A 19,473-nucleotide genomic window follows, 5' to 3' on the forward strand; every position below is an offset into this window, starting at 1 on the left:
TCTGGCTCTCTTGGGTCTGTGCTGCGTCTCCTGGGGTGGTCACTGGTGTCGGGGCGCATCTGCCACTGGCCTCTCAAACAGCACACCTATTGAGGGATGTGATGGGGTTTAGTTTATAAACAGGTTGTACCTCCCTTATACATCCTCCCTGTTCCATTGCGGAGAGGACTTTTCTGCCAGGGTTTAGGACAGCAAGCGGTGCTTTGGAGGGGGGCACCTCCTTCTTCCTTGCAGGAAGTGGATGGCACAGCACGTCTTGCCAGGTGCGCTCACACCTAAACGCCCACAAAGGAGCGTGAGAGCCGTGCAGGAAGCCCTTCACTCCCGTCCCCCAACCCAAAGGCAGCAGGGTGAGCCCCTTGCCCGAGGCACACTGACCACGGCAGCACCTCCACCACCGACCTGCCCCGGAACCCCGCAGCCCTGACCGGGGGGAGGTCCCCTCTGCCTCAGCCCCCATCCCGAGCCCTGTCCCCCTCCTCACGACCCATCCCCAGCTCTGGCCCTGCCTCAGGCCTGGCACCGAGGCCACGACCCCGCTCCCATGGCAGGGGGGATCCGGCGCAGCGGGGCCGGGGGTCGGTACAATCCGATGGGGGCAGAGCGGGGCCCGCCGCTCTCAGCCAATCGGCGCCCTCAGCGCCTGGTCCGATCTCGCCGGCGCCCTCTCATTGGCCGCTCCCCTCCCCTCTCCTCACGGAGGAGGCCGGCGGCGGCCAATGGGACGCGGGCGCGCGGGGGAGAGGGGCGTGTCCGGGCGGCGAGGGCGCGAGCGGCGGGCGCGGTATGGCGGGGTCCCGGCGGCCGTGAGGGAGCTGGTGCAGAGCGGCGGCCGCCATGTCGCCGGTGTGGTCGCTGGGAGCCGGGCTGCTGCTGCTGCTGCTGTGGGTGAGGCACCGCGGGCTGGAGGCCGTGCTGGTGCACCACCGCTGGGTCTTCGTCTGCCTCTTCCTCATGCCGCTCTCTATCCTCTTCGACGTCTACTACCAGCTGCGCGCATGGGCCGTCTGGCGCCTGCACAGCGCCCCGAGGCTGCACGCACAGCGGGTCCGCCACATCCAGGCGCAGGTGAGCACCCCCCGGCTCTGACAGAGGGGAGCTTCCCCCCCCCCCCCATCCCCGGCCCGCTGCTCGCCGGCGCTGGCCGGGGCCCCAGGGCGATCAGCCCTCCCCTTCCCGTTTCCTCTCGTAAACGCGGCCGTGAATCCGGTTGAGGCAGCCGGAGGGGGAAAAGCAGACGAATAAAAGCCATCCGGGGGTGTTTGTGCCCCTGTGTTGTGGGGTTTTCCCCTGTCTGAAACTCCTCGGGAAGTTGCGGCATCAACATCTGGCAAGTCCAGATGTGTCCGTCCGGCTGCTGTCGCTGGCGTCCTCAGAGAAGGGCTGTAGTGTCCCTGTGTGCTCACACGGGTTAGGCACGTACCTGTGTGCGTGTGTAACATGGAAATGACAGCCTCTGGATGCTGGCTTAATGCTGTGTTTTAATACCATTTCATCCTGCTTCTCGCTGTGGTTGGTTCCAAGAGGTGAATGAAGGGGAACTACAACTTCTTCCACCCATAAATGCAGATGTCTTGGATGCTTCCGTGCTCTCTAGTATTGCTGTCACGTCTGCTGCTGTTTTCTCCCTTGGCTCTCATGTTCATTGCAGATACAGATCGATATTAACATGCACGGAGTTACTCTTGAAGAGTTTGGGGCTGGGTTTTCTGTCACCAGCTGTAGTAGCAGTTGGGCTTTGAAGAGAATGCTACACTTGATGGTTGTTCTCCAGATGTTAACCACTGTGGCTTTGCAGAATTCATGGACCAAATGTGTGGTTTACATGTTTCCCTTCTCAACTTTTCTCCCCTTGCCTGTTCCGCTGCAGGCTCAGACCATTTTTGGGTGAGTTTAGGAGGAGGAATTGCTCCATTAAGCTTCACAGAACTAAGATTAGATTATTTATGGCAGTGATAATACCTCCCTCAGAGGACAGGGTTTCCAGTTTTAAAACTCATTCTTAGTTCTTTGCTAAGTTTTCTGAAGCCCCTCTCCAAACCCCAAAAGTTATGGAGTATGTGTATGGGTATATATATAGAGAGAAATACTTTCTCTCCATAACTTAACTCCTCTGGTGGTATTGTATTTAGAGGTTCAGAGGTCTGCAGAGAGACTTCCAAAGCATCCCTTCTCAACACAGAGACATCCAGGCTTTGTTACTTGCAGGTAACATGCATGTAGAGGGGTAACAGTATTCCACAGAGAGGGAAAATGTTTCTGGTACACGTTATTGATGGCACATGTATGCCTTAGAGCATCACCTCAGTTGTTACCTCTTGCAGGTTCGTGAATGGAAAGATGAAGGCAGCAAAAGATACATGTGCACTGGCCGGCCTGGCTGGTTGACTGTATCACTGCGTGTTGGGAAGTATAAGAAGACTCATAAGAACATCATGATCAACTTAATGGATGTTCTGGAAGTGGACAGTGAAAGACAGGTAACAACTTCATCACCAAGCTTTTGTAATAATGAAGTTTACATATTTTTTTAACTACATTTGTAGCTGAAGAGATTGGATTCATAGAATCATAGAATAGTTAGGATTGGAAAGGACCTTAAGATCATCCAGTTCCAACCCCCCTGCCATGGGCAGGGACACTATGAAGAACAAAGGATTTTAATAGCAGTAGACCCACCAGGCTTTACAGGCTGTGCTCAGATCATTCTATCCAAAAAAAAACAGCATATGGAATTGCTTAGCTTTTATGTGCTGAAGTCTAAAAGACCAGATTGATTTGTGGTTTGGGGGACTGAGCAACAAGATGTTGAGGCAGAGGAGGAATCACTAAACAGTTTCAACTATTTTTAGTAGTGCTTTTAGGAAAGTAAGTCTCTGAATTCTGATAACAGATGGAAGCACAATCTTAGTTGGCTGTGTTTTGTCATCCTTAATGCTGAACACTTAATTCATGTTTGGTGGGGGCAATTGGGTTGGGATTTGTTTGCTTTTTAGGTTGTTCGTGTGGAACCTTTGGTGACCATGGGCCAGTTGACCGCATACCTGAATCCCATGGGCTGGACTATTCCTGTAGTACCAGAGCTTGATGATCTTACAGTAGGTAAGGGTTGTTCTGATGACGGGAGACTCACTGATTTTGCTGATAATGCAACATGTCACTGCTTGTAACATGATGGGTTATTTTAAAGGTTCCAGAAGTACTCTGTTGAACCTGATGTTGTTGTGGTATTTATGTTGTAAGCGCTCCCTTTATATTTATTTAGTTTTTAAACAGTCCTCAAAGCATGCTCAGAGCTTAAAAGTGGGGTTTTGTTCTCATAAATCACCTTCATATCTCAATGTGTTTCATTTGATTTGTTATGTGCTTTCTTGATAAGGTGGCCTGATCATGGGAACTGGCATTGAGTCTTCATCCCACATCTATGGACTTTTTCAACACACCTGTGTGGCCTATGAACTTGTTCTTGCTGATGGAAGCCTTGTGAGATGTTCACCAGTAAGACAAACTGTTCTTTTGCTATCATTTACAATGTCGTTGACAGTTTTCAGTGTGGATATATGATTGAGTATGACATACTTTTTGCAGACTGAAAATTCAGACCTATTTTATGCAGTGCCTTGGTCTTGTGGTACTCTGGGTTTCCTGGTTGCAGCAGAAATAAAAATGATTCCTGCCAAGAAATATGTCAAAATCCATTACAAGCCTGTGAGAGGGCTGCAGAACATCTGTGAGAAGTTTACTGAAGAGTCGCAGAAAAAGGAGAATAGTTTTGTGGAAGGACTTGTGTATTCTTTGGAAGAAGCAGTCATCATGACAGGAGTCCTGACTGATGAAGCTGAGCCAAGCAAGGTAAGTAAGGGGAAGTTACAGAGAAAAAGTACCCCCAAAGTTTAACTGCAGCTGTACTATATGCCAGTATAAAACCAGAATCATTATAAGATTGGAACCATCTCTTAGCATGGGACTAAAAGTTAGATCCATCCATCATAATATTTTAAACTACAGCTCTGTGCTGCTACAGCAGTCTTTACTCTAAATCTCTTCATCTGAGAACAAATGATCCACTCATTTCATTATTCCAGCTAATAATTTAATCTACAGCCTTTTCATTGCAGTACCTAAGGAGGAAGACAAGTGTCTTCTCTCATATGCAGAACAAGGCTGTTTTAAACTGCAGCTATTCAGGGTAATTCTTTCCTCAGCAAGCTTTTTATACAGCTCATGTTGGTAAAACACATCAGGGACATTTACAGGAGGGACATGCCAGCTGCTCACTGCAGTCTTCCACCTGGATCTTTCTCCTTTGCCATATGAGACTTTCAGTTAACAATGGGTTGAGAGACTGGTATTTTAGGAATCCAGTTCTGTCACATTCATGGTCTCTTAATTAACTGGTAACAGCCAAGCCTTAGCAACCCTTATCTGAATTAAACCTTAGTGGCAAGAAAGGAAAGCAGCAGCCATGCATGCGGAGAACTGAAGGCTGCCTGGATCTTTGGTGACAGTCTCGTTCACACTATCACAGGGGGTGTAGCATTGATTCTTCACAGTAAAGGAACTTGGGGACATACTTAATGTTGTCTAGTAAGGTGTTACTGTTTTCTCTGTTGGTGTTTGCTAAGGAATGCGTATTTTCTTGCAGATAAACAGAATTGGCAACTACTACAAGCCGTGGTTCTTTAAGCATGTGGAGAAGTATTTGAAAGATGATAGGACTGGAACAGAATACATTCCTGCAAGACATTATTACCATAGACATACACGCAGTATCTTCTGGGAGCTGCAGGTAAGACCAGTTCCAGACTTAAAGTAACATCTGCAAGAGGGTACTATGCTCTTTCCCAGTATGGGTACAATGTACCTTCCCCTTGGTAACACTTCTGCCTTTCATGGCATTAAAAGCAATGAAGTTTATGGCAAATTTAAAAGTCCTGTATTTGGGCAAAACAAATATGGTGTTAGATCATAACCTCCTAATTTCTGTTTAGTGCTTTTCTGAATTTAGACTTAAAGTACATAGGTCAGCATTAAGCTTTTATACCTACAAAGTGATTTTCAAAGACACATGGTGGGAAAAACATGACTGTGAAATGAGGGCTGAAAATTTTCCCTGTCTAAACTACAAATAGTAATTATACAGTAAGGTCATTACTTTGACTGGCCATTACTTTGTTGACATGTGCCTTTACACAAAACTTTGTGTGGCATCCTGAAAGACTTCCACTGCTGCCTTTTGAATCTCTGGAGTTAGATACTGGATCTTTCCAGCTCCTGAAGAAGTTAAAGCAGCAATTGCCTGTGCAGGAAGTGCTTAACATTTTATAGCTTTAAAATTCTTTTAAAGAACTTACCTTGTGTGTGTTTATTTTTGCAAGAGTTCTGTAAGTTTAGCTTCTTGTGCAGTCCTTCCTTAGATATTTGAAGATAATCACTTACTGTTCTCTGAACTTCATTCTCTGACGAGACTTGGGGCTGAGTAAGTTGTGATTCATGTGCCTGAAAATCAGTCATTGTAACTAGAGAGGGCTTCAGGCAGGGCTGTGTAGCTAAGCTCAGTGCAGGCCTCTCTTATTCATATTTGTATTACAGTAGTTTAGCAAAAGTATCATCAGTTAGATTTGTTGAAAATCTGATTTAATATTGCTGTGAGGATTCTGAAGCATTGTCTTTTGGTTCACTTACACATTCTTAAGTAAAACTTCTTTCCTCTTTCAAGGATATCATCCCCTTTGGCAATAACCCTGTTTTCCGTTACGTGTTTGGCTGGATGGTTCCTCCCAAAATCTCCTTGTTGAAACTCACCCAAGGAGAAGCTATCAGAAAGCTGTACGAGCAGCACCACGTTGTACAGGACATGCTGGTGCCAATGAAGAGCCTTGAAAAATCTATCCAGACCTTCCACGATGACCTTAATGTAAGAACACATGAGTTTAAAATGCAGCAAATCCCGGACTGTTTGTGATAAGAGCTGTGACTGTTGATCATAAGGCACAATAGGGGGCTTGTGTAGAAGGTCATGGTTGTATCCCAGGGAGTGCTGTGCTTTGCCTTTGTGCAAGGCTGCAGAGGAAATGAACACAGTGAACAAATGAGGTTCAAACTTTAGCAGGAGGCCAGCACTTCTGAAGGATTTTATCACTTAGTGAAACTTGAACTTTGAGCCTTGGGTGACATGGCCTAGTGTGAGGCAGGGGATTGGCACTAGATGATCTTAAGTTCCTTTCCAACCCAAACCATTCTGTGATTCTAAAATGACTGGTGGTCTCACTAAACCTCACCTGCAGGAACTGATTTCCCTTTCTTGCTTTTATTGCTGAATTCAGTTAGTGTAAGAAGTACAAACCTGGCAATTTCAATTTCAGACTGGCCTGGCGAAGAAAACTCTTCATTCTCTTTGCTCAGAGTGTGTATTCAAGTCATTGCTTTGGGATGAGGGGTGGTTTGGTTTTGTTTAATTTCAAATATCTGAGTGGGAGGAGATGTAATTCTAGGAGGACACAGCACATATTCTAAGCATCTCAATCTATTTCTGTTATGATCATTAGCAAGTGCAGTTAAGAAGCACAGCAAGACAATAGGAAAGGAAGTGCATGCTTAAATCCCAAATTGGGAAGAATTCCTCAACTCTTCATTTGTCACCTTTATTAAGAGATATCTTAAAGGGTTGGTTGTTAAAGATAAGTGAAAAAATGTTTTCTTGCCTCTGCAGGTGTACCCTCTTTGGCTATGTCCTTTCATACTGCCCAATAATCCTGGTATGGTCCATCCAAAAGGCGATGAAGCGGAACTCTACGTGGATATAGGAGCTTATGGAGAGCCCAAAAGGAAACAATTTGAAGCCAGGGCTTCGATGAGGCAAATGGAAAAGTTTGTAAGAAGTGTGCATGGGTAAGGATCCCACTCCTTAGAGCAGTAATAATGCCATAGAATTTACACCCTTGTGGTTTAAATAGTTATTTAATCCCACAGCACTTAAATATTGCAATGATTTAACCACCAGAGAACTGATTTTAATTAGTAATTTTGATGGTATGATTTGGAAATATGATTCACTTTTATGACTTTATTGCAAAACCAAACCACTGGCTGAAGTTCTTGAGGTGTATTCGGGAGCTGGGTGGCTTCAGGTGACCTCTCAGCCCCAGGCTGCTCTGGGAGTGGAGTCTCTGCTGCAACAAAACTCATGCAAGCACCCACCCAGGTGCAGAAAGGCCTTGGCAGATTTGTGCTGACTGTACACAAAGCAGTTGCTGCCCATAAGCAGCTCTCAGCATGGCTCTTAGCCCTTCCCTCAGGAAGGCAGCCACTGAGCTGCATGTATGGAGGCTGATGTCTTTCAGGTGGTTCAGAGCAGGGGCAGAGCAAGTGATGTTTTGGCTGCAGTCCCTTCAGGAATGCCAGAGGCTGCCAAGGTTTGGAGAGCTTCCCTGCCTCCCTGCCCTTGGGACTGTTGTGCTCCCTTCAGCGTCATGCTGCAGCTCTGCCCCGTCCTTGTGCTGGCGTGTCCTTGCAGAGGGAGGCCAGCCTTGACTCATCCTTGTGCAGTGGTGGGAGCCTTTCCTCCCTCATGACTTGTACTTCCATTGCTTCCTTTTCCTTGCCCTGATTGCTATTACACAAGGCCACAGTAGGCGTAAGATACGTGCCCACCATCTGTCACAGACTCCTGCCAGCCTCATTTGCTTGTAGTAGTGTCAGTGGAGAAGCAGTTCCAGGCTTGTTTCTCAGGAACAAAAAAACAACTACATGGTATTTTTACACCATCAGTACGATTTATCCCCATTTCTATTTTGACCTACTTCTCAGTCTAACAGTGATTGTATCCCATGTGGCTCAGTACCAGTGGTGAGTCTGCTTCGAGATGAAGAGTGTAAATGACTTCTAGCTGCTCTAAGTGATCTGCCAGAGAACAAAGCAACCGAAAGCTAATTTTAAGCTTTGTTTTTATTAATTGGAAATCAAGCTTTTCATTTAAAGCTCTTTACTAACAAAGTTTTGTCTCTTCTCTACCTGTCCCTGGGAAGCGAACAAGGGATAAATGTTTTATCTCACAGTTTCATAATCACACACAACAAGAGAGCTTTCATGTAACAGTTTGTGTTTTACTGCTGTATTTTGGAGAGCATAGGATGAAAGTGAGGAGTTGTCCACAGCTAAATAAGGGTTTCATTTAGTTCTGCAAATGGGCCTTTGTTACACTCTGCTTCATTTACCCTAGAACTTTATCTCCTCAGCCTGGTATATTCTCAATGTGCACTTCAGAGAAGCTAAAAAGTCAAAGAATGCGTTGCTACATCTGCCTTGAATGCATTTTGTAGCACAGACTGATACAAGATGCCATGATTGCACCTTGATGGATCATAAGCAAGCATGCAGAAAAAGCAATTCCTTTTTCTGAAGCTGGAATTGAAAGAGTTTGAATGGAAGAAAAGGCAAACAGGCTTTCAAAAGCAGTTAGAAAAGTATTTGCCAGGGATACTTTAGGTTATGTGAGCGTTTCAAACTCTTGGTTTGAGGGAACTTCTGGTTCTCTCCAGACTTGTGGTTCTGTGAACACAAGCTGTTAGCATACAAGTTGTCAGAAGATTTGGCTGCACGTGGTCGGAATCTCTAACATGAACCACTGTTTTATACACATTTATTAGTCCTTCTTTTTGCAGTAACAGAACTAATGAAAGCATCAGTACATTGATGGCTAAAGAACGGTTCTGAACCATATTTTAAAAGCAACAATTATTTTAACTGCTTTCTTTTCCCATCTTGCCCTTCACTAAAATGACTCTAGAAGTATTCTGCTGTTTTCACGATTACATGTTATTTCCTTAAGGAAAAGAGATCATGGTAATGTTAAATCCACAAATACAATTGGCTGAGTGTTGCAGCATAATCCATGTGAGCAATTATATTTGCCTGCCTTTTACAAGTACTTTTTAATTGGGTTATTTGGCTGAGTATTTGCTGCCCTGACATTTTTCTTTATACTTGATGTATCTTATGGCACAATTAATATTGTCCCTGGTTTATTTTCTCCTCCTCTGCAGTTTCCAGATGCTGTATGCAGATTGCTACATGACCCGTGAGGAGTTCTGGGATATGTTTGATGGTTCCTTATACCACAAGCTGCGGGAGCAGATGAATTGCAAGGATGCCTTTCCAGAAGTGTATGACAAAATCTGCAAGGCTGCAAGGCACTGAGCCTGGATGGTCTAACCAAGCAATCAGGGAAAGATGAATTTACCTATAGCTAGTCAGTATATCCTTTAAGAACAAAAAAAAAAAGCTTTATTGCTCTCCAAATAAGCTCCTTCTTGTTGATGTTTAAAGGTATGAATTCCTGCTTTATGAATTTATGTTTAGTATTTCTTTGTATGTTTTCAAATGGATTTTTCCAAACTCAAAGTGATTGTTTTGAAGAGCTCTTCCAAGTGCTAGCCTTTGTATCTAATGTGACATGGGTGGATTCACCTGTTTCCGAGCATAAGAAGAACAGTTGGAAAAGATGAAGATGCTGGAGTCACACCAGCTGTGTGCTATAGCTCGATTTAACATGACTTCTGAAAACAGCAGGGAGGGTGCAGAAAGAGGTGCCAAAGCTGAACACGTTGTCACATTGATCATGATGTTTAAAACCGTTTGCCCCCGGTTGGTAACTGGTAGAACACCTCAGCAGTGGTACCATAACCTTCCAGCTGCTGCGTGGTGCTGTGCCATGTGAGTTGTACTGTGCTGTCCTGTCAGCAGAGCAGTGAAAACTCTCTGGCAGGGGCTTCAGTTTCAAAACGAAGCGTTGAGGTGTGAATAAAACGCTTTTTACTTGTGCCTATCAGATCAGTTTTGATTGTAAAGCGTAAGTGGATGTAGGGTTTAGGTACTTTGTAGTTGGCTAACAGTGCATTGGGGGGTTGCCCCACGAGTATCTGTGTTCTGGCTTTGCAGACTACTAAAGAAATTGCTGCTATTTCATATAGCCAGGTTTTGATTTCAGGTTTTATTCATTGTGGGTCACTTTATGTGGATTTTTGACGGTTGTTTTGGGTTTTTTTTGGGGGGGTTTGGTCATTGCTTTATTTTAGTGCCTTATGAATACTTGGTTGGAGGAAGATATGGGTTATTTCAGACCATTCTGGCCTGGCCGGTAGGAAGTCCAGGCTTTCTTTACACGAGTTTTGTTAGAGCAGGTGGCTGTGGTTGTGTATCTTGACACACACACATGCCTTGGTTCTGACTCGAGCCCCATTTTTGCTTTTTGTTTAGCTGGATTAGGTTGATAGGCTTTGTAAAAGGACTGTTTCAGTCACCTGGAGAGGAAATCAGCAGCAAGTACTGCTCAGTCCCCCCTTCTGCTGCTTTTGGGTTCCAAACTAAGCCCATGTCTTGTCCAAGCAGTACTTAAACTTATTACTTGAAACCTTACTGAGCTTGAGGGAGAAGAAAGTCATTTTGTTGTGTAGAGGGTAACATGAGGAACTTCTTAAACAGTTACCAGTGGGAGGCTTAATTTCTATGTGTGCTAAACCAATGATTTTATTTATTGATAGATGGATGTTTACTGTCCAGATGAAACCAATGATAAAGCAGTAACAAGAATCAGGTTGGCCTGGTACTCACACTGCACGCTGGGCAGCTTGTGTGCAGATAAGGTACCCCTTATGATCAAAACCCAGTGCAGGGGACTGGTAGCAGGGGCAGCCTTCCATGGGGAGACACAGCCCATGCAGAGCAGGGCAGAAGCTGTGTCAGTGATCCAGGAGCATCTGCTACACGGTCCCCGGGGTGCAGGGGAAGGCAAAGGCTGATGCTCAGGGTGTAACCAGCCTTCCTGCCCCTTGCCCCTGGGGCAAAGCTACCATTTAGCCCATTGCTTGTAAGATAAACCTGCAGGAAGCAGGAGTGGGTTTGGTTAGCTTTTAAAGGGCCACGTTAAAACAGCTAGAGGATATGCAAATACTTTTCTTTAGGCTGTGTTTCACCTATGTGCTGATGATCTTTAGGTATGCACTGTATTTGGGTTTTCACTCCTTAATTTATTGGCAAACTTCGGATGATACTGGGTACTGTAAGTGTATCAGTCCCACACATGCACATACATTAATTGCTCTTACTTTTTGGTTGTATGGGCTGTTTAAAATAAAGATCTAGCCAGCATACTGCTCATAGGGGTGTCCTTTCCTGATTGCTTACTTTTCAACAGCTGCCAAGGTCGTTTCTCCTGCTTGCTGGCCTGTTTCAAATGGTCAGCCATCACTGAGGAATGCTGCTGGTGAGGAAGCATTGCTATGTGCTTGGGAGGGTGCTGCAGACAGAGAAGGAATGGCTTTGAAGTCTGTGAGTCAACAGTTATCTCTGCCCCAAGACACACCGTACAAAACAAACACCATACAGCTGAGCCTTAACCCTTCAGTGACACCCCACTAACACCACGTAGCCTCATGATTCCAGTTATCCTGATCTCCCCACTTTCACCTCATTCTTTCCCTGTTGGATTTAGGTGCTACAGCTGTTGATAGCTACTTTATTCTTCTCCCTTCGCACTGATAAATCTAATCCCTTGTTTGAATGAGCAGCCACAGAAGGGAGGATGAAGATTCGGGGCACTCTTTAGCCTGAGGAGTTTCACATCCACATCTCTTGCCTTGGAAAATGCCCTCACAGCAGCTACATGGGCTGTCAGAGGTGTTCCTGCCCCTCCCGTGGTCACAGCTTTGCATTTCCTTCGCAGAAGGAAGCTCCAGGCTTCTTTCTGAAATCCAGGCTGCCAAATGCCTCAGGCCCACTGAAACCACCCTTCTTTAATCACATTCCATGTGGCCTTGACCTGCTGTGTGGCACAAGCCTCTTCTGCTGCCCCAGCAGTATCTCTGGAGCCAGCACTCACCCACATCCCTGCTCAGACATTGCCTATCAGGGAACTGCTTCCTCTGCCTCTCTGCAGCAATCATCAGGATTTCCTTAGCTCACTGCAGTTCTACCTGTGCTAAGTTATCTTCCCCCACCAAAGGATAATTGCAAGTTAATTAGCATATTTAATTAGCCACAACTAATGTCTAATTCCACCTCAATTTAATTATTCCAGTCTGGTCTAAACACTAGTGTGAGACTTCATAAAGCTTAACTCTGAGTGAACCAGTATACTCCCAGTGCATTTTTATGGCCATCCTCCTTTGCCACTGACACAACTCTGTTCCTTTTACTTTCTCCATCACCTCTAGGATTTAATATCCAAAAAAATACGGAATGATGACATTAAATTCCCCCCAATTCGCTCCCTGGCAGTGTTCAAAGCCGGATTGGAAGGGTTTTGGGGCAAGCTGCTCTAGTGGAAGGTGTCCCTGCCTGTGGCAGGGAGTTGGAACTGGATGAGGTTTAAGGTCCCATCCAACCTAAACTACCCCCTGACTCCATAAAACCTTTGCATTGTTAATTCAAGTGAAGCTGTACATTGCATCTTGGGATGAAGATCCCTGCATGCAGCCACACTAAAGGCAGCACAGGACATACACATAGGCAGTTACTAAGGGCCAGTGTTACTCTACAGCAGTGCATTTTCAGCCACAGCTCTCCCTTGAGCTGTGTTGGTGGTCCAGCTGTGGTATCACAGGTACCTGCAGCTTCTTTCAGTGGCATCGTTTGGGCACAAGTGTTCAACACAATGATGAATGAGTGCCAGCAGACCATACTTCAGAGGACAGGCAGTGTCTGTCAGCCTCTTCTGAAGCCTGTCACTTTGACAAAGCCCAAGGTGGACATAATCACTGACAGGAAAGACTGTTCATTGAGTGTTTCATTAGCATAGGGCAAAACTGGAGCTGTTTCCAACCTCTTGACTTGCATGCCAACAGGCTGGAAGCATTTTCATCTACCTTGTCCCCTCTGCTGCCGTGTTCGGTGTTTACTCACTGATCTGGGCTTTCCAGCACCACCTTATTTCGGGAAAATGATTTCTTCAGAGGTATCTGGACGACGTGGAGCAGATACCAAATCACACCAGTTGATTTTAGCAACAGGCTTGAGCCGCTCGCTGTGGAAAGAAGATGTGATTCAGTGGGCTCAAATTACTGGCTGGGTTGATCTTTACCTTGAGTCCAGAGGAGGCCATGGAGATGCTGTGAAGGCTGGAGGAGCTCTGCTCTGGAGCCAGGCTGAGAGAGCTGGGCTGGGGCAGCCTGGACAAGAGAAGGCTCCTGAAGGGGAGACCTGAGAGCAGCTCCAGTGCCTAAAGGGGCTGCAGGAAAGCTGGAGAGGGGCTTGGGACAAGGGCCTGCAGGGACAGGCCAAGGGGAATGGCTTTAACCTGCCAGAACAGGGGAGACTGAGCTGAGCTCTTAGGCAGAAGCTCTTCCCTGTGAGGGTGCTGAGGCGCTGGCACAGGATGCCCAGAGAAGCTGTGGCTGCCCCATCCCTGGCAGTGTTCAAGGCCAGGTTGGACACAGGGGCTTGGAGCAACCTGCTCTAGTGGAAGGGGTCCCTGCCCATGGTAGGGGTTGGAGCTGGATGAGCTTTAAGGTCTCTTCCAACCCAAAGCAGTCTATGGGTCATTAGTCTTAACGAGCACAGAAATGAACAGAGCTCTCAAAGCCTGACTACCCCCTTAAAAGCAGCGCTGTAACTTGATGTAACTTGAGTGGTTCTGGAGCTGGTGCTGTTTGATCAGAGATGCACTTGAATTCCAAGTCCTGCTCACTGTTCACATATTCTTTTATTCCTATTGCAAGGTGAACAAAGCTGGGCAATATTGAAAGCAATCTACCCTTCTGCCCCCCCCATCACAGAACAGCTGATTTCTGGCTGCTCCACTGAAAGCTGTCATTTGTATTCAGCCAAGACTGATTTCAACCTACTCCCTGGAGGTGAAGAAAGACCTTTGCAGAGCTGCCAGTGCCACCACAGCAACTTGCTGATCTTGGCCACAAGCAAAGGTGAGAGCAGAGGGCTACCCTGAGGCCTCTCATTAGTATCCTTCCTACCTGCTTCACAGGGCTTTCACACTAGCAATTTCAAAGCCCTTTGTGGTGCAAGTGAGGTGTGTTACCCTCCCTCCTCACATGGGTAAACTGAGGCACAGCCTGAGAAGGTGATTTCTGTTTCGGGCTGCTCAGCAGTCCGGTGCCTGCACTGGGAATGAGTCCAGACAGCCTAATTATCCATCCACCTCCCAGTCCTTTCCAGGCTGCCTCCTCTAACTCCATGAAAACTACTAGCGTACACCTCTGCTGCAGGCAAACTGCATTTCACATGATACAACAGCCACCTCAGCATCTCTCCAGTGCCTTGAGACCCAGTTCTTTAACCCTCCCCAAATCCCTGTGCAGTGAGGAAGCACAAAGGGAGGGGAGAGGTGCAGCAATACCAACCTCCCTGTCCACACATGGACCCTGTGGTGGGGCTGGTGAGTGTTTCCCAGTCCCAATCCATGATTTAACTACACGATCATCCCACCTCACATCAGCTGTAGTGTCTGAGAGTCTCCCCAGAGCTGCTCAAGATGATTTACCTATAAGCCAGTGTGAAACCACTTACAGCCCCTTGTCTATCAGACTTACAGCAAGTAGGCATCCCGCTTCGGGTTGCTCAGGTACCGCTGGGCATCGCACTGGTACAGGGACTGGTATCTTATCTTCTGAGGGTACCTTTCATGCTTGGAGATGTCATAGCGACCAACACCTACAGGGTTCTGAAAGGCAAAGTTCTCATGTGCTTTCCCATCCATAGGCAGCACAGGGGATGTGAGTGGGGCAAAACCAGGTAGTGTCTGTGCACAGCCAGGCTTTCAGTTGCAAAACATCATAGAATCACAGGATCATCTGGGTTGGAAAAGACCTTTAACATCATTGAGTCTCACCATCAAACCAGCACTGCCAAAACCATCACTAACCCATGTCACTGAGGGTCTCATCTACACGCCTTTCAAATCCCTCCAGGGATGATGAATCCACCCCATCCCAGTGCAGCCTGCTCCAATGCTTGACAGCCCCTTCAGGGAAAAGGCTCCAGCTCTTCCCGTTTGTTGCCCATGCATTGATGTAGATGCACTTCAGCCGGGCTATTGATCCCACCACCTCTTTCAAGGAGAGAAGCCCCAATTCCTTTGGGACCACCCCAGGTGCTTCCATGGTTTCTAACACACCAGTAACCCTTGAGGCTTTGCTGCCACACGGATCTCCATCCCCTACCTCCACTGAGACAGCAGACTAAAGGACTTCACTAGCACGCTGTCCCTCAAGCACTGGTGTGCTGCCCCTGGGTTTATCCATAGGGATCCTGGGTCTATCCCTTTTCCCCTTCAAACCTAGTTTAAAGCTCTTCCAATGAACCCTGCTAACTGCTGTGAAAGATCCTTCTTCCCCTTCCAAACAGGGATACCCCATTCAGCAACAGCACACCCGGTGTTGTGGAGACTAACCCATGATCAAACATCCCCCAAAATTCTGCCAGTGACACCATGCTCAGAGCCAGGTATTGATCTGTTGGCTCTTCCTGCTCCTTCCCTCATCATTCCCTGCAACTGGAAAGATAGATGAGAATACTACTGGAGCTTCTGATCCCTTAACAGTTATCCCAAGGCCCTGAAGTGTCTCTGGATTGCCTTTGGACTTCGTGTTGCAGCAGCTGCCTATCTCAGAGATCAATAATGGATAATAATCCAAGGCACATACGAGGGTGGGAAGCCTTCTCCTCACATCCTTAACCCAGGTTCCAGGGAGGCAGCAGACTTCCCTGAGCAGGTCCAGTCTGCATACTGGGCCTTCTATTCCTTTCAGACGAGCAGCCTCCTATGACAACGACCTATCTTTTGTTTCCCTATGGAAGCAGTTTTGCACCTCCAAATTAGATGAGCCATTGTCCTTGTTCAGTTCCAGTTGCAGAGCCTCACAGCTGCTATGTGAGGGCATGTGGGGTGGTCACAGAGGAGACATCACCATTGCCAGTGATGTTTATCTCTCTCTTGCACTCCCTTGATACACCTCAGCCTTCCTTTTCCCAGAGCTCTCTCCCAGAGCAGAGGAGCCCCTCTCCTGGGTGTACCTGCCATAGGAACACTCACTGCTGCCCCTCTGGTCCTGCACAGGAGCCAGGCACACCCTGGCACTGGGATGTGAACACGTTTCAACTGGACCACTGCCAGGGCAGCTGCATCAGCCGCGGTGGGTGCAGAGCTTGGTGCTGGCTGCGCACCACGTCTGCCGGTCGAGCCGGTGCCAACGGCAGCACCACACCCTGCTTGCCTGCCCTATTGGTGGGGTTCCTGCTCCCTGCTGTGCCCTGGGGGCTTCTTTTATAGGTGCGGGGGTGCTGCTGCCCTGCCCAGCTGCCATCAGATGCTGTGGCGCAAGATGCCAGCTCCTGGCAGCTCTCCCGGCTCCCCGAGGGTGCTCAGGTTTGGGAACTGCTCCTGTGCACCAGTTCTGTCGCTGCTTGGTGACTGGTAGAACAATGTGATGTATCATACCCAAACTGAGCCTGTATTGAAGGGGAGGGAGGAGATGCACAGCAGGGGTTAGAACTGGATGATCTGCAGGCCCTTTCCAACCCAAACCATCTGTGATTCTGTGATGCTATAATCAGTGTTAGCCTGACCAGTGCCCTTCATAAACAGTCCCTCTCATCACAGCTGTCCACAAAGTCTGCACACTCACCAGTCAGCTGTAGTGAAGGGCTGCCCTGCCACAACCTCCCCACTGGAATGTGATCTGTGAGCTCCCTAACAATTACAAAGGTGTGATCTTAAAGCCCTTTCCAACCCGAACCATTCTGTGATCCTGTCTTCATCCTTGACCTCTTTCAAGTTGTCTGTTCCCTGCTCAGCTGGATAAAGGAGAGAAGCCACATGGAAGTCTGCTCCCCATCCCTAGCCAAGGTGGGCTATTTCAGACTAAAGCTTTCCCCTGTCTGCTTTGAGGCCTTTAGATTTTGTTCTGGTTCTCTGTAGGGAAGCTGCCAAGATGAATGCAGCCCCAGGAATGGGTATGAAGGGAATGGCTCCTACCTGCACTGTCCCTGCAACGTGCTGCTGATGCTGCTAGAGGTAAAACTGGCGTTCAAGCAGCAGAATGTGACTTTCTGGGAGGATATAAGCTGCTCCTGGCACCTAAAAGAACTCAAACTCAGCTGCCCTCATCCATGAAGTGCATCTGCTTGCTTGCAGCTGATGCAGAGCAAATCTAATGTGAAGGGTTGTCTGAGCATCCCTTGAAAAGGGCAAAGGCCTGAGGGTGAAGGCAGAAATAATGTGGTCACTGCTGAGCTCCTGCCCCTCTGCTCACCTGCCTGTGGACAGCACATGCTTGATGCTCAGCATGATGTTGTACATGGGGGCATCTTTCCCTTGACCTGGCAGGACACCTTTATTCACCATTTATGCTACAACAGCCTGTCCTGGGCAAGAACAACAGCAGCCAGAGAGGGGCTCATCTCCTTGCTAAAGGATGGGCATCTGGACACATCACCCAGGCTTCCTTGACAATCAGTGGGGGGAGAAAAGCCCCTCCTGAGGTCAGTCTGCCCTTTGTCACAGACACCATCTGATGTGGCCCTTCTGCTGGGTCTGTTCAGAGGACAGAGGAGGGGAGAGATCCCTTACTCTGGCTCAGAGGAGTTTCATCCTCTCCCAGGGTGCTGGCAATGGGCTGGGGATGGTCACAGAGGAAGCTCAGAGCCCAGCTGCTGACTGTTCCTGCATCCCTCCCTCACTGCTGCATCCGTTCACTCACCTCATTCCCAGTAAAGAGACGGTAGAAATTTCTGTCAAATCTCTTGGCAGTTGACCAGGATGAGGCTTGGCTGTTGCATGCTGATTTCTCAATGGGCTTCGGGTTGTAGGAGCCTGGGCCCACCACATTCTGTGCAGAAGAAAACCTGTTACACTTCAGTTTGCTCATGAAAAGAGCTGCAAAATGTTGGAGAGTCATCCATCCATCCATCCATCCAAGCATCCATCCATCCTTCCAAGCATCCATCCATTCATACATACATCCATTCAAGCATCCATCCAAGCATCCATCCAAGCATCCATCCATCCATCCATCCATACATCCAAGCATCCATCCATCCATCCATCCATCCAAGCATCCATCCATCCATCCATCTATCCATTCCCTCAGGCCCTAAAGCATCCCCACCCCAGGTACCCGCTGCACCACCAGGGATGCTGGTGACACCATGGTGTGATGTCCCTGCTCCTCCTGACTACCTTCCTCGGGCACTGGCTCAGTGTGAACCAGTAGATCCTCTCGGTGGGGCAGGCCGGGTCCCTTGGCAGGGTGCTGAAGCAGCCTTTCTTCTTGTTCTCATTCGACATCAGCTCATCCAGGAAACTCTTGACAGGGGAAGTGACCACATCAGAGCCTTTCTTCTGCTTCTGCTGGGGCAAGGGAGCAGCACAAGAAGCTCAGCTGCTGATGGTCTCTTGGTCCACATCATCCATCCTGTGTGATGACAGCTCAGCCCTGCCACTGCTCAAAGGAAGCTGTGGCTGCCCCATTCCTGGCAGTGCTCAAGGCCAGGTTAGACACAGGGGCTTGGAACAAGCTGCTCCAGTGGAAGGTGTCCCTGCCCATGGCAGGGGTTGGAGCTGGATGAGCTTTAAGGTTCCTTCCAACCCAAACCAGTCTGGGATTCTATGCATGAGCACATTTCTCCAAGGGAAGTCAAGGAGCAAACCCCAACAGGACAGATGCTGGCAGATGCCTCACTCCATCCTTATGTGCCTGCAGTGCCACAGCTCACTGAGAAACCCCATCCACATGCTGGACCCTGCGGCAACACACCTCCAAGGACTGACAGCCACCACCGGTGGGCTCCAGCCTCCCTCCTGAGACACGCAGGCAGGGTCTGGGGCTGCCCACCCGCTGATGCTGCCCCGCAGGCTGCAGGTGCTGGCTCCCAGGCCGCTGCCCTGTAGGCACAAGGGAAAGGCTGTGCTCAGCGGTGGGACAGAGCCATCCCTCTGGCGTGTGCCCATGGGTGCTGCTTGATGAGAAAATTAACATGAGCCAGCTTCAATGTGTGCTTACAGCCCAGGAAGAAACCGTACCCTGGGCTGGATCAAAAGGAGCATGACCAGCAGGTCGAAGGAGGTGATCTTACCCCTCTACTCTGCTCTTGTGAGACCTCACTTGGAGCACTGTGTGCAGTTCTGGTGTCCTCAACATAAAAAGGACATGGAACTGTTAGAGCAAGTCCAGAGGAGGCCACGAGGATGATCAAGAACTGGAGCACCTCCTGTATGAAGACAGGCTGAGAAAGTTGGGGCTGTTCAGCCTGGAGAAGAGAAGGCTGTGTGGAGACCTCATAGCAGCCTTCCAGTATCTGAAGGGGGCCTATAGGGATGCTGGGGAGGGACTATTCATTAGGGATTGTAGTGATAGGACAAGGGGTAACGGGTTCAAACTTAAACAGGGGAAGTTTAGATTGGATCTAAGGAAGAAATTCTTTACTGTTAGGGTGTTGAGGCACTGGAATGAGTTGCCCAAG

At 48.1% G+C, this 19,473-nt stretch overlaps 2 protein-coding genes across 2 annotated transcripts; one reads left to right on the forward strand and one right to left on the reverse strand.

The window, feature by feature from the left end:
* Positions 1-762: 762 nt before the first annotated feature.
* DHCR24 (24-dehydrocholesterol reductase) lies at positions 763-11,157 on the forward strand. The gene is made up of 9 exons (XM_005151154.3): positions 763-1,068; positions 2,325-2,480; positions 2,997-3,102; positions 3,380-3,498; positions 3,589-3,852; positions 4,646-4,789; positions 5,720-5,917; positions 6,713-6,891; positions 9,045-11,157. The coding sequence occupies exons 1-9, from the start codon at positions 838-840 to the stop codon at positions 9,196-9,198; spliced, it is 1,551 nt and encodes a 516-aa protein (XP_005151211.2). The 5' UTR covers positions 763-837; the 3' UTR covers positions 9,199-11,157.
* Positions 11,158-12,821: 1,664 nt separating this feature from the next.
* On the reverse strand, positions 12,822-18,410 carry CIMAP2 (ciliary microtubule associated protein 2). The gene is made up of 4 exons (XM_031050952.2): positions 18,191-18,410; positions 17,712-17,840; positions 14,544-14,674; positions 12,822-13,021 (listed from the first exon to the last, which is right to left on the reverse strand). Exons 1-4 carry the CDS (start codon positions 18,296-18,298, stop codon positions 12,925-12,927), a joined length of 465 nt encoding a protein of 154 aa, XP_030906812.2. The 5' UTR covers positions 18,299-18,410; the 3' UTR covers positions 12,822-12,924.
* Positions 18,411-19,473: the final 1,063 nt, after the last annotated feature.

Source organism: Melopsittacus undulatus, chromosome 6 (assembly GCF_012275295.1).
Source record: "Melopsittacus undulatus isolate bMelUnd1 chromosome 6, bMelUnd1.mat.Z, whole genome shotgun sequence".
NCBI classification, from domain to species: domain Eukaryota; kingdom Metazoa; phylum Chordata; class Aves; order Psittaciformes; family Psittaculidae; genus Melopsittacus; species Melopsittacus undulatus.

Excerpts from the sequence above, each read along its gene's own strand:
- DHCR24 (XM_005151154.3), top strand. The coding sequence starts at position 838 with ATGTCGCCGGTGTGGTCGCTGGGAGCCGGGCTGCTGCTGCTGCTGCTG. Across the intron at positions 2,481-2,996 it reads AAGTGGACAGTGAAAGACAG|GTTGTTCGTGTGGAACCTTT; the intron begins GTAACAACTTCA and ends TTTGCTTTTTAG. Across the intron at positions 3,853-4,645 it reads ATGAAGCTGAGCCAAGCAAG|ATAAACAGAATTGGCAACTA; the intron begins GTAAGTAAGGGG and ends ATTTTCTTGCAG.
- CIMAP2 (XM_031050952.2), bottom strand. The coding sequence starts at position 18,298 with ATGTCGAATGAGAACAAGAAGAAAGGCTGCTTCAGCACCCTGCCAAGG. Across the intron at positions 17,841-18,190 it reads TGAGCCAGTGCCCGAGGAAG|AATGTGGTGGGCCCAGGCTC; the intron begins GTAGTCAGGAGG and ends TCTTCTGCACAG. Across the intron at positions 13,022-14,543 it reads AAGCGGGATGCCTACTTGCT|CGAGCGGCTCAAGCCTGTTG; the intron begins GTAAGTCTGATA and ends TTCTTTCCACAG.